Raw genomic sequence first — 14,986 nt, forward strand, 5'->3', positions numbered from 1 at the left:
TCATATTTGAAAAATAATTTCCGGAAAGATCCAGAGACACTGGTGGTAGTCGTTCCCTTGGAGAGGTGCGGGTTGGGGTGGGTTAGAGGTCGGGGGGGGGGGCTGCTGTTTAGAGCTGGACTTAGGTCTCACTGTAGGCGGTGGTGTGCTTGCTTTATACTCATGGGTGGGACACACACACACACTTTTAAGTGCTCAGCCTACAGACAGGCAGGGGCAGGCTCAAGGCAGTGGAATCTCACAGACCAAGGACTCCCAGCTCTGTGATTCTGGCAGAATTATTCAACCTCTCCGAATCTCAGACTCGTCATTTACATAGTGGGAGTAAGGATAATACCTACCTCAGACGGTTGTGGCAAGGATTGAGAGAGAGAGAGCACTTGACGAGCAGAAGGCCTCCCTGACAGAGAAAGTTTTAATTAATCCTGTCATTGAATTATTTATAGTCTCATTACCTCACCACCATTGATCACCAGCCCAGTCTTCCCAGAGGTTCCAGCCAACTCGTTTGTCAGAGGGTGGGGCGACAGTGTCCCCTGGTGGACATGGTCTGAACTGTGCCAGATAAATTTGACCCGTTAGAGAAAATGCAGGGGTCAAAAGTCAGCTCTATTTCTTCCCTTTTACCCATCAATATTTCAGCATGTACTACTGAAGAGCAATGATATATCTTATATAATAGTATGATGAATAGTATTATACAATCCACACAGAAAATATTCACATTTTGCCAACTGTTAGTATGGTGTTCTTTACAAGTAACTCTTCCTAGTCTAGGAACTCTGCTGGATTATGATGGTTGATTTGCCAAGGCTCTTTAGTATCTTTAGTATCCTTTAATCTCCTTGAACCATTTCTTAGCCTTTCTTGACCTTCCATGACCTCAACCGTTTTGAGAGTTCAGGCCAGTTATTTTGCAAAAATGCCCCTCCACATGGATGTGCAGCTGTCTCTTCCTGGGTAGATTCAGGTTATGAATTTCACAGGTGCTAGGCTGGGTTTGTCCCAACACTGATGCTCACCCCAACTCTCGTGTGAGCATGTGGAGCCGAGTCACCCAGTCACACAGTGAGTCAGGATCCCCAGGTCAGGAGCCTGACAGGTGCTCAGGATTCCTGCAGCAAGGCAAGAATTCCCCCCACAGCCAGGGCCACCTCTGGCGCTGCACGTTGGGTGCCTGTGGGCTGGGAGAGCAGCAGGGCTGTTTTTACGGTGAGCATCCCACAACAGTCCTGCTCTCTGGACTTCATTTTCTGCTTTGCCCATTTCTGTTTGATACATACATCTCTCTTGTTTTTAGAATATTTGGGACAAAGCTAAAGTCCCCTTTGAAATCTTCCCCCTCCCCATTTCCTTCTCCCTCTTCCAGAAGTAGCCAGTTATCAGTTCAGTGTGAGAGCTAGCTAGCTACATCGCCAGGAAAAAAAGTGCAGAATGGCCTAAGTAGTCGGAGCCAGCAGAGTATGTACGTGTACTTAGCTGTATGGCATCCTCTTTCCACAGATGGTCACAGTCATTCTTCAAATTTCCCTGGATGGGGACCTGGGGCCTGAGCTATTCATTCTCTCCTCCATCACCATGTTCCAGCATGTGGCCACAGCAGTGGCTGTTTAGCCGATGCTCTGGATGGACATCTGAGCTGTTTCCAGGGCTTTGCTATGATGAAACACACTGCCCCGTGCACCGGATCCAGGGCTTCTCTGAGGGAGTACTCATTTTCAGGATCTGACACTGCCCCTTGGGCATGATGCTCTGACTCAGGACTCCTCACATGGGAGATGAGGTTTCGATGTGTTTGTTCAGACTGTTAGAACTGCAGGACTCTTGGGACCTCTGAGAATACTTGGGCTGGTGTTTCAAGGATTCTTCGGGTTCCAAAACAGTGCAGGGACACGGAGGAGATGCACTGGTGAGTCCTGGTACTCACCCCAAATCCAGTGAGAAGTCTCTGCCTCTACCTGGGTTTCAATTACGTTTCTTTAAAAAAAAAAATTAATTCAAAACTCTCTGATACAGCTTGACTGATTACCTGGCCCAGGAATCCCATCTGTATCATGCATACTCACTGCTCCTGTTAATGCTACACCCATGCTCTTTATATACAGAATTTGTTAGCTGCACCAGGTCTTAGCTGGGGCTCACAAGATCTTTGATCTTTACTGCAGCATGTGGGATCTAATTCCCTGACCAGTGATTGAACCCCGGCCCCCTGCATTGGGAGTGCAGAGTCCCAGCTACTGGACCACCAGGGGACCTCCCACCCGTGTTCTTATTGTTGCTCCATGACTTTTACCAAGCTCCCAGCCGACAAACCCCAAGAAGTGTCTGAAAGTGCCACCCTTGTGCCATCGAGGTGGTTTTTGCTGTCCCTTGGGGGGATTTTTGGCCACATCATGCAGCTTGTGGGATCTTAGTTCCCCAACCAGGAATCAAACCCAGGCCTTCAGCACTGACACATGGAGTCCTAACCACACTGCACCACCTGGGAATTCTCATGGAGTTGGTGTTTCTTATTTTTAGTTTTTCTAGGAGTATGGTTGATTTACAATGTTTTATTTCAGGTGTGCAGCAAAGGGATTCAGTTACACATCTATACATGGCCAATTTTTTTTCAGCCTCTGTTCCCATACAAGTTATTAAAGCATGCTGAATAGAATTTTCTGTAATATAGAGCAAGTCTTTGTTGATCTATCATAATTATATATATATTAGTGTGTATAGGTTTCTTTCACCTAATTTATCCTTTCCTCTCACCTTTCCCCTTTGGTAAGCAAGTTTCTTGTCCAAGTCTCTGAGTCTATTTTTTTTTTTGCAAATTAGTTCATCTGGAATGAGCTTTGGATTCCACCATTAAGTGATATCGTGTGATGGTTAGCTTTATTTAGTATGATAATCTCTGGGTCCATCCATGTTGCTGAGAAGGGTCTTTTCTTCTTCTTCTTTATGGCTAAGATTCCATTGTCTCTCTTCTTCCTTATCCATTCATTGGTCCATGGAAATTCTGGCCACTCCGGTGTCTTGGTTATTGTAAATAGTGCTGTGGTGAACGGTGGGGTGCCTGTGTCTTTTCTCTGGATACATCCCCAGGTGTGGGAATACCTGATCAACTGGCAGCTCTATTTTCAGTTTCTTGAGGAATTGTGGTGCTGTTCTCCAGGGGGCTCTTTACACTTCGCATTCAAGGACACTGTTCAGTTCAGTTCACTCGCTCAGTCGTGTCTGACTCTTTGCAACCCCATTAATCACAGCACGCCAGGCCTCCCTGTCCATCACCATCTCCCGGAGTTCACTCAGATTCACGTTCATCGAGTCCGTGATGCCATCCAGCCATCTCATCCTCTGTTGTCCCCTTCTCCTCCTGCCCCCAATCCCTCCCAGCATCAAAGTCTTTTCCAATGAGTCAACTCTTTGCATGAGGTGGCCAAAGTACTGGAGTTTCAGCTTTAGCATCATTCCTTCCAAAGAAATCCCAGGGCTGATCTCCTTCAGAATGGACTGGTTGGATCTCCTTGCAGTCCAAGGGACTCTCAACAGTCCTCTCCAACACCACAGTTCAAAAGCATCAATTATTCAGCGCTCAGCCTTCTTCACAGTCCAACTCTCACATCCATACATAACTACTGGAAAAACCATAGCCTTGACTAGACAGACCTTAGTCGACAAAGTAATGTCTCTGCTTTTGAATATGCTATCTAGGTTGGTCATAACTTTCCTTCCAAGGAGTAAGCGTCTTTTAATTTCATGGCTGCAGTCAACATCTGCAGTGATTCTGGAGCCCCCAAAAATAAAGTCTGACACTGTTTCCCCATCTATTTCCCATGAAGTGATGGGACCGGATGCCATGATCTTCGTTTTCTGAATGTTGAGCTTTAAGCCAACTTTTTCACTCTCCACTTTCACTTTCATCAAGAGGCTCTTTAGTTCCTCTTCACTTTCTGCCATAAGGGTGGTGTCATCTGCATATCTGAGGTTATTGATATTTCTCCCAGCAATCTTGATTCCAGCTCGTGTTTCTTCCAGTCCAGCGTTTCTCATGATGTACTCTGCATATAAGTTAAATAAACAGGGTGACAATATACAGCCTTGACGTACTCCTTTTCCTATTTGGAACCAGTCTGTTGTTCCATGTCCAATTCTAACTATTGCTTCCTGACCCACACATAGGTTTCTCAAGAGGCACATCAGGTGGTCTGGTATTCCCATCTCTTTCAGAATTTTCCACAGTTTATTGTGATCCACACAGTCAAAGGCTTTGGCATAGTCAATAAAACAGAAATAGATGTTTTTCTGGAATTCTCTTCCTTTTTTGATGATCCAGCGGATGTTGGCAATTTGATCTCTGGTTCCTCTACCTTTTCTAAAACCAGCTTGAAAGTCAGGGAGTTCACGGTTCACGTATTGCTGAAGCCTGGCTTGGAGAATTTTGAGCATTACTTTACTAGCATGTGAGATGAGTGCAATTGTGCAGTAGTTTGAGCATTCTTTGGCATTGCCTTTCTTTGGGATTGGAATGAAAACTGACCTTTTCTAGTCCTGTGGCCACTGCTGAGTTTTCCAAATTTGCTGGCATATTGAGTGCAGCACTTTCACAGCATCATCTTTTAGGATTTGAAATAGTTCAACTGGAATTCCATCACCTCCACTAGCTTTGTTCGTAGTGATGCTTCCTAAGGCCCATATGACATCACACTCCAGGATGTCTCGCTTTAGGTGAGTGATCACACCAGTGTGGTTATCTGGGTCATGAAGATATTTTTTGTATAGTTCTTCTGTGTATTCTTGCCACCTCTTCTTAATATCTTCTGCTTCTGTTAGGTCCATACCATTTCTGTCCTTTATCAAGCCCATCTTTGCATAAAATGTTCCCTTGGTATCTCTAAAGGTAGGTGTCCCCTTTCCCCACATCCTGTTCAGCCTGTATCCTTAGCAGATGTTTTAAAGATAATCACTCTGACTGGTGGGAGGTGATACCTTGTTGCAATTTTGAGTGCCCTGTCTCTAATCATTAGCCATGTTAACCATCTTTTCCTCTGCTTTTTCTTTTTTAAATAATAGTGCAACTAATATTTACCTCTTGAAATTGGCCTCCAGAGAGTCGTCCTGATTTGAACTCTTTTTTGATTACCTCTCCCAGGGTATTTCTTGAGAGCTGGGGCTGCAGGCCTTGTGAATATTCAGTGCCGAGTTGCTGTTACAGGCAGTGTCCACACTGAGGCAGCACTTATGTTTCCAGCTGTGTCCCAGCAGACCCCAAGGCAGCCATCCCCAATTCTGGGGAGCTTCTCAGGATGACCCTTGGTGGCTTGACTCAAGCGTCCCCACACCTTCCTGTGAGGCAGGGACTGTTTAGAAGCCACATTTCTGGATCTCTCTCCCAGAGGTTCTGAGTGGACAGGACTGGGGGAGGCTGGGAATGTGCATTTTGTAAAGTTCCCCAGGGGCCTCTGAGGGAGCAGCTTCTGCCTCTCTGCTCCCCACCTCTGCCCTGCCCCAGCAAACTCGACCTCAACCAAGCAGGGAGAACTAGGAAGTCATTCATTTCATCCAAAGTTTTCATTTCTTGGGCAGTAGGAGGAATTAATTAGAATTCATTAATTAGAACCCCAGGAGCCACCTATCTGAACCAGGGTTCCCTGAGTGGGGCGCCTCAGTGTGCTGGAGAGGCTGTTAAGATGCAGATGCTCGGGTCACACACGCATCTGCCACAGAGGAATCCCTGGGGGCACAGCCAGGGAATCTGCATTTGAATCAAGCTCTCCAGAGTGGCCACTGAGCCCAACACCTTCCACGCCCCTAAGAGGTGAGAGAAACTGAAGATCCAAGTGTAAGGGTGACTTGTCTTCAATTACATCACCCGCTGAGGGCAGAACTCTCTCTAGACAGAGGCTCCTCGCAGCACAGAACTCCAGCACTTACTGTCCAGTGTGCCTGAGAGCTCTCTGTCACCTGAGACACCCCATCTGGCTGTCCTGGAACAGGCCCCTGCCGGCTGCGGTTTATCATCTGTGGGACTGGTCTTTGATCTGATAAAGTCACTGTGTTTATAGGGGTGGCCAGAGCAGCCACCGTGCGAACACCCTTCTCTCTACTGCTCCTGTGGTCCTCAAAAAAAGGTCAGACAGACAGATGTGACCAAGGTGTACAAACAGAACCCCACTTTATTAGCAGTTAGTTCGAGATTGTACATTAATGGAGGAAGGTTCCCACATTCAACACAACCCAAAACGGCTGGTTTGAGAGCCCTGATCAGCTGAGTGGGGAAGCACCTTCCTCTCTCCTCCCCACCCACAAAGGAAGGAAACCTCTGTCTGTTGCCCTAACCTGCCCCCCACCCTCTCAGTCAGCCCTCTCCTGTCTCCCCAGGAAATGACATGAATTTCATGCACAAATTACAAAAGGAGCCCTCTTGCTGATAATAAAAGCTAGCACAGTCATAGAAAACCCTCACCGCCCTCATTCTCCTCAAGGGCCACAGAGAGGAGGGAGGGAAGGATGAACTTATTAGGATGAAACACAGCCAGAGTCTTCCCTGGGCCCTTGACACTGACTGCACACGAGGCCCACGGCTCTCCCTGGTGGGAGCTGGCGAAGGGAAGCCGTGGGGACAGGCAGCCCCAGCCAGGCAAGCAAGCCGGAAGCCCAGCACTGCCTCAAGAGCAGGGGGCCTCCATCCCCACCTCAACGAGAGCAGACCCCTTCCTTCGATGTCTGAAAAGCCCAGGCTGCAGCCCCATCTGCTTGTTCTAGATGGGGAAATTCAGCCCCTGGGAGGAAAACTGTCACTGAGCTACTCGGTGCACACGACTTGGACAAAACTTCACATCTCCTGCCTCAGCCCAGGGCTCTTTCTCCCCAACCACAGCCTACGCAAGGCGCCCCACCCCCCTTCTTTGGTGCATCCTTGTGGCTCTGCCCTCATGCACACAGACCATGGGCCTCCAGGAAGCCAAAACCCAGAGATGCAAAACAGAGAGAAAGAGATACTATTTGGTGCCCTGTTTCCAGTCCCAGGATCAGAAGGAGAACACAGGACCTTCTGAGTCCAAGATGCCTCATTTCCAACAGGCCCAGCCTCCACGCGTGCAGCCGCTTCCTTCTAGACTCTCCCAGCCCAGTCCTGAAGCTGCCTCCCCCGCCCTCTCCAGGAGCTCTGGCCCGCCCCTCTGTTGATTTGGCACTTGGTACAGGTGACAGCAAAGGGACTGAAGTTTTTAAGTCAGCAACGAAAGGTAACACTCCCCATAGCCTAAATCACCCTTGCCAGTACAGGGGTTAGAGGAACTAGACCCCTTGAAAAACAGATCAGCTTGCAGGATGTCGAGCCTCAGAAATAACGTCATTTAAAAAACCAAAGTGAGCAGAATGGAAACTTCACTGGCTTGAAGGAGATTTTAGAAAACACACTTCCAAGATGCAACTTGTGTACCTTAACTAGGTCCTAATTCTAAAACCAGGCATAAATTATTTGGGGGAACTTTAAATAGGGACTGATGTTGCTGGGAAATGACTGTTGTCTTGGGTGTGATGCAGGGCCAACTGAAGGAAAATGACCTACCTCTTAGGAGATGCAGGCTGAAGTATTTGGGGTGGAGTCTTAATGATAACTGCAACTTTTAAACTAGTTCAGAAAAAGTATACAGACAAAAAGATTTTAAAAATGTGGCAAAATGTTCACTGTGAGTCTAAAGCGTGGGTAGTGGGAGTTAGTTATAAAATACTGGGTACAACATTTACTTGCTCTTTCTAACATACCTGTGGGGACAGCTCCATGTTGGGACCAACTGGTCTCTGCAGGTCAGCCCAGCAGTTTCCACCTGCTGGGAACAGACCACTGCTCCCTCGCTGGGCCCCAGAGGCACTGGCTGCTCCTATTGAGAGGTGCAGAAGAGACCCATCCTTATACCTCAGACTCTTTCTCCAAGTGCAAGGCGCCTGCCGTGGGCAGCTCTAGAACCCCGGTGACACAGCACACCTGCTCCCAGCCTGGGGCACGGGCGTGTGGAGGAGACGGCCGAAGGGGGGCAGAGTTTCTGCTCTTGTTTTCAGGCCAGACAGTGACTTAGTGACATGGAGGATGCAGAGGACGCTGCACCACTGACCTCTGGTTTTCTCCCCTCTCGGGGGGATCTGTGTACTCAGTAGCCAAAGAGCCCCTAGGGCTGTCTCCCCTCCCCAGTACCTCCAAGTCCTGGCAGGGGGTCCTTGAGACAGATTCCTTTAGTGGGAAGGGAGAAAGTAGCAGTGACAAGACAGACTCACAACACGTGACAGGTCAAGTCCCTAGGATTTCCTCTGCTCCCCCAGGGTCTCAAACCTGCCTGTTCCTTCCTCAGGCCGGAGGAGAAGGGGACCGGACCCACCCGCCCCTCAGGGACAGACCTCAGACGGTGGGAGCTGTGAGGTCCTCATCAAAGAACACAAGCCTTGCACTGAAGGCTGGGCTCTGCACTGTGGAAGCCACTGCCAGCTCTGGGAGTCTGGTTCCTGGTGCAAGTAAGTCCTCACAAGCATGCACGCAGGCATGCCACCCAGTCCTCAGACACTCTGCTCCTCAGCCCCCGCCGGGCTGGCAGCACCAGGTTCTAAGGCCCCGTGAAAAGCATAATGGGAACACTTCCCTCGGGGGATGGTAGAACCACATGCAGCCGGCTCCGCAGAACATTCCACTTCTCCATTCCACGGAGACCCTGGGAACCAAGATCCAGGTTTCCAGGCTGGGGAAGGGCCTTCTGAGGTGGGGCGAGCACGACAGGAATGCAGATCTGGGACTGAGAAGGCACCGGGCTGGGAAGGAGTGGTTTGTCCCCATATCCTGGAATGACCAAAGGCGTGACCGTGGGAGGGACAGCAACCTGGCAGGGCAGGGTCCCAAGGACAGGCTCAGAGGCAGTGTGGCATTGGAAGAGGAACTCTGGGCATGGAAGCGGAAGCCTCAAGTTCGCTTCTTGGCCCTTCTCCCAGTCAATTCTGTGACGTCAGCCCAGGAGGCCACCTCCCCTTTCTGGAGCTGTGTCCACACCCGTTGAGGGACTCCTCAGCCCCAACATCCTATGAACAAAGACCAGGCTCTCTAGAAAGGATTTCCGAGGTGTCAGTTCAAAGCTGAACTGGCAGTGGGAGGGACTGGGGAAAAGGCACCCCAGCCTTAGTCACTTCACATTGTTAAGAGGGGGGTAGGAGCAGGCCCCCACCAGAAACTAGCCCAGAGATCCGCTTGTCTGCAGAGGGGCTGGAGACAGCTCTGGGGGGTCCTGGGGGGCCCCAAGCTCCCAGGGCAGCTCCCAACCTAGCACCATGTGAGGGGAAGGGGGACAGGCCAGCATTCAGCCCCGGGGTCTCCTACCTCAGCCTGGCTGTTCCCTTTGATCAGAAGTCCCTGGGATCACTGCACTTCATGAAGGCAGACTTCCTGGAGACAACAGGTCTTCCCTCTGCATCTTACCACCCCTGTTCTCCTGGAGTAGCTGCAGGGCAGCCATGGCACTTGACCTCTCCAAGGGCACATCCATTCTGTGTCCTTGAGGCCCCCACACATGAAGATACATACCGCCCCCTCATCCCGTGCTCTAGCACTGAGACAGGACACCCTTTGGGACGGGGGCTTGCCACCATTCTATATGACTGAATTAAAAACAAACCCAACCAAAAAAATATAATATATATATATATATATATCTACACAGTTATATATATATATGTAACACAGTGCAACCCCAGCACCCAGGGTATAAACTCTGGCACCAAGAAAAAAAAATTAAAATACTTTAGCTTCTTAGTACTTGGGAGGTTAAGGGGGGCTCTAGGTACCCTTGGCCCCAGGGAGCTGGCGTCAGGAAGAGGTGGTGGTCTCACCAACTCTGTCCAGCATCTGCCTGGGGTCAAGGCAGGGGCCTGGGGGCAACAAATGTACACTGGAGCATGTATACAGCTGGCCCCACGACCGCCTCAGTCTCTTACCACAGGAAACACCACGCATGTCATATCCCAGGGGGAGACAGGGGGCAGGGTTGAGGACTGGGTCTCTGGGTCCAAATGGCATGGCAGTGCCCCTGGGGCCCTGAAGGTGGCCTTGAGAACCGGGTGGGTACTGTATGAACCAGCGGCTCTATCCCCAGAGCGGGAAGATGAGATGCAAAGGTATGGGCCGCAATGGGTGTGGAGGTCCAGCATTCTCTCAAGGCGGCCACCCTCACACCCTGCCTGTGGCTGCCTCTGGGTTTCCAGCTGACCCCTCTGAAGAGCCTGGCTTGAAACGTCAGTGAAACGTCCAATTTCTCTCCCTGGTTTGCCAGAGGCCCCAGCTGGACCCTTGTCCTTGTTGTCAGGAGGACAGAGACGACGTGGCAGCTAATACTGAGTGGACGCCCTACAGGGGCAGGGAGCAATGGATGGAGAGCGCGCAGTGGGTAGAACACAGTGAGGGCCACAGAACAGAGTCCTGTGACTCCTTCCTACCAGCCTGGGGCCTTCCACCAACAGGAAGTGGCCTCCCCATGAAAGACTGTGAGCAGAACAGACCGCAGGTGGCAAGGGCGGTCCGAGAGGCCACCGACCGCGTGCTGGATGCTCTGAGGCACGTGGGCACCTGCCTGGGCTCTCCTCCTGGCTGGCCTGGGCCGTGGCGGAGTATTGCTGTGAGTGCTTGGCCAGCCGGGTCCCGCTCCCCATTCTGCAGGTCAGTCTGGCTCAGCGTGTGGCGGGACGTCCCTGCCGTCACATTCAGTCCGGCGGTGGGGGCCGTGACTACCTGGTGTTCTGCAGCTCCTCCCGGAGCCAGGTTGGCAGTGTCTGGCCCATCTTGTACAGCAGCTTGGAAAGCTCGACGTTGTGGTCCCGGTAATAGTCCTTCAGGAAGGAGCGGGACTGCAACAGGAAGGGAAGCTCAGACGCTGGTCATGTGCTGGTTCGAGTGACCCCCGCCCCTGCCTCTGGAAAACCAGCACCCCACTGCCATCATCGCCCACTCCCATTATTTATTCACAACCTTCTTCAAAATGGTAACCTTCAAAAGAAAACATATAGTAAAGCACCAAACTATAGTGCACAAGGTCAAAACTCGTGATTGGGAGAAAAGAGAGAGAATTAATCATGAGTATTTTGTTGAGGATTTTTGCATCCATGTTCATCAGTGATATTCGCTGATAATTTTCTTTTTTCTGTGGTGGTATCCTCATCTGGTTTTGGTATCAGGTTGGGTGATGGTGGCCTCACAGAATGAGTTTGGGAGTGTTCCTTCCTCTGCAATTTTTTGGAAGAGTTTCAGAAGGTTAAGTGTTAACTCTTCTCTAAATGTTTGATAGAATTTATCTGCAAAGCCCTCTGGCCCTGGACTTTGGTTTGTTGGGAGTTTTTAAATCACATTTTCAATTTCCACTTAAGTACTTGTGATTGGTGTGTTCCTATTTTCTATTTCTTCCTTGTTCCGTCTTGGCAGGTTGTACCTTGCTAAGAATTTGTCCCTTTCGTCTAGGGTGTCTATTTTGCTGGTGTACAGGTAAGCGCTGAGAGTAGTTTCCAATGGTCCTTTGAATTTCTGTGGTGTCAGTTGCAGCTTTTCCTTTTTCCTTTCTAATTTTATTGATTTACACCCTTTTCCCTTTTTATCTTGATGAGTCTGGCTAACGGTTTATCAACTTTGTTTATCTTTTCAAAGACCCAGCTTTTAGTTTCATTGATCTTTTCTACTGTTTCCTTCATCACTATTACATTTATTTCTGCTCTGATCTTTATCCTCAACAAAATACTAGCAATTCTAATCCAACAATATAGTAAAAGGATCATACACCATGATCAAGTGGGATTTATTTTAGGGATACACGGAGTTTTCAGTATCTTCAAGTCAATTAGTGTGATACACCCCATCAACAAATTGAAGAACCATATGATCATCTCAATTGATGCAGAAAAAGCTTTCGACAAAACTCAACACCAATGTATGATTAAAAACTGTCCAGAAAGTGGGCATAGAGAAAACCTACCTCAACATAACAAAGGCCATATATGACAAACCTACAGCTAACATCAGTCTCAATGGTGAAAAGCTGAAAGCATTTCCTCTAAAATCAGGAACAAGACAAAGATGTCCACTCTCGCCACTTTTATTCAACATAGCTTTGGGAGTCTAGCCATGGCAATCAGAGGGGGAGAAAAAAAAGGAAATAAAAGGAAGCCAAATTGGAAAACAAGTAAAACCATCACTGTTTGCAGATGACATACTATGCAAAGAAAATCCTAAAGATGTTACCAGGAAACTACCAGAGTTCATCAGTGAATCTGGTAAAGTTGCAGGATACAAAATTAATACACAGAAATCTATTGCATTTCTATACACTAACAACAAAATATCAGAAATAAAGAAACAATCCTATTTACCAATGCATTGAAAAGAATAAAATACCTAGATGTAAGGCCAGATACTATAAACCTCTTTAGAAGAAAACATGGGCAGAACATTCTTTGACATAAATCACAGCAAGATCTTGTTTGATCTATCTCCTAGAGTAAGGAAAATAAAAACAAAAACAAACAAACAGGACCATAAACAAAATGAAAAGACAACCCTCAGAACGGGAGAAAATCTTTGCAAATGAAGCAACTAACAAGGGATTAATCTCCAAAATATATAGACAGCGCATGTAGCTCAATATCAAAAAGCAAACAATCCAGTCAAAACATGGGTGGAAGACATAAGCAAAGATGGCTTAAAGAGCACATGAAAAGATATTCCATATCACTAATTATTAGAGAAAAGCAAATCAAAACTGCAGTGGGGTATCACCTCATGCCAGTCAGAATGGCCATCATCAAAAAATCTACAATTAATACTGGAGCAGATGTGGAGAAAAGGAAACCCTCCTACACTGTAGATGGGAGGGTAAATTGGTTCAACCACTGTGGAAAACAGTATGGAAGTGCCTTAGAAAACTAAAAATAGACCTACCATGTGATCCAGGAATCCCAGTCCTAGGCATATACCAGAGGAAACAGTAGTGAGAAGAAAAAAAAAAAAATGCACCCCAGGGTTCATTGCAGCATTTATGAACTTATTTACAAAATAGAAACAGACTCAGATTTTGCAAACAAGCTTATGGTTGCTAAAGGGGGAGGAGAATAAACTGGGAGTTTGGGATTGATATATATACACTGCTATATTTAAAACAGATAACCAACAAGACTTACTGTATAGCACAGGGAACTATGCTTAATACTTTGTAATAACCTAAATGGGAAAAGCATTTGAGAAAGAATAGGTATGTGCATATGTACAAATGAGTCACTTCACACCTAAAACTAACACAACATTGTTTATCAACTATACTCCGATATGAAATAAAAATTTAGGAAAAAAGGAAGCATATTAGAACACTCCCTAACACCATATATGAAAATAAACTCAAAATGATATAAAGACCTAAACGTAAGGCATGATACCACAAAACTCCCAGAAGAGTAACAAAGGCAAAACATTCTGGCATAAATCATAGCAATGTTTTCTTTAGGTCAGTCTCCCAAGGCAAAAGAAATAAAAGCAAAAATAAAGAAATGGAACCAAACTAAACTTAAAGCTTCTGCAAAGAAAACCACTGACAAAATGAGGAGAGAAAATATGTGCAAACAATGCAGCCAAGGAGTTAATTTCCAAAACATACAAACAGTTCATGTGACTCAGTATCAAAAAAGCAGCTCGGCTGAAAGAGCAGACCTGAACCAACAGTTCTCTGAAGGGAACACACAGATGATGGACAGGCACATGAGGGGACAGTCAGCATGGCTAAGTGCTGGAGAAACGGAAATCAAAGCTACAATGACAGCACTCCACAAGGATGAGAACGGACAACATCAAAGACCTACAGAAGATAAATGCTGGAGACAATGTGGAGAAAAGGGATCCCTCCTATACTGTTGGTGGGGATGTACAAATTGGAGAACTATGGAGAAGAATAGGTTCCTTTTTAAAAACTAGTCATTGCAGCATTAGTTATAATAGCTAGGATATGGAAGCAACCTAGATGTCCATTGACAGCTGAATGGATAAAGAAGTTGTGGTCCATATATATAATGGAGTATTAGCCATAAAAAGGCATGCATCTGAGTCAGTTCTAGTGAGGTGGATGAACCTAGAGCGTGTTATACAGAGTGAAGTCAGAGAAAAACAAATATCGTATGTTAACATATATATATGGAACCCAGAAGGGTGGTACTGATGAACCCATGTGCAGGGCAGGAATAGAGACACAGTCATAGAGGTCAGACTTGTGGTTACAGTGGGGGAAGAACAGGGTGAGACAAATACAGAGTAACATTAAAACACAAATATTACCATATGTTAAACAGACAGCTAGCAGGGAGCTGCTGAGCAACACAGGACCCCAGTGTGGTGCGCTGTGACGACCGAGAGGGGCGGGATGTGGCAAGGATTGGGAGGGAGGCTCAAGACGGAGGGGACATATGTATACCTATGGCTGATTCATGCTGATATATGACAGATACCAACACGATTCCATAAAGCAATTTTCCTCCAATTAAAAACTAAAACTAAAACTAGATCTACAATATGATCCACCAATCCAACTCCTAGGCTTATATTCAGAAAGAAAACAACTCCTTGGGGTGCACGTATCTTTTCACCTACATGCATTGGAAAGATGTGTGCACCCCACGTTCACAGCAGTACTGTTTACAATAGCCAAGATGTGGAAGCAACCCATGTGACTATCAACAGATGAATGGATAAGATGTGGCACATATATATACACACTAGAAAATTAAAAAGAATGAACTATTGCCGTTTGCAGCAATGTGGATGGACCTACAGGATATTATCACACTAAGTGAAGTCAGACAGAAAAAGACAAACACTGTGTGATATCACTTAATATGTGGTATCTAAAAAGTAAATCTATTTATAAAACAGAAACAGACTCAAAAAACAAACTTATTTGTTACCAAAGGAAAAGGGAGGGAGTATGGGATTAACAGATACACA

The 14,986-nt window shown here is 47.1% G+C and overlaps 1 protein-coding gene across 2 annotated transcripts in view; it reads right to left on the reverse strand.

Moving 5' to 3' along the window:
* Positions 1 to 6,129: 6,129 nt before the first annotated feature.
* The window catches only part of NDST1 (N-deacetylase and N-sulfotransferase 1), a 63,386-nt gene continuing 54,529 nt past the window's right edge, over positions 6,130 to 14,986 (reverse strand). The window contains exon 15 of one of the 2 annotated variants that reach the window (XM_040239592.1): positions 6,130 to 10,863. In XM_040239592.1, the coding sequence (XP_040095526.1) occupies positions 10,744 to 10,863 (120 nt within the window). In that variant the 3' untranslated portion in view covers positions 6,130 to 10,743. The other variant, XM_040239593.1, reaches the window with a different exon arrangement.

The sequence above is a fragment of the Oryx dammah genome, unplaced genomic scaffold (genome assembly GCF_014754425.2).
Source record: "Oryx dammah isolate SB20612 unplaced genomic scaffold, SCBI_Odam_1.1 HiC_scaffold_5, whole genome shotgun sequence".
Classification (NCBI taxonomy): domain Eukaryota; kingdom Metazoa; phylum Chordata; class Mammalia; order Artiodactyla; family Bovidae; genus Oryx; species Oryx dammah.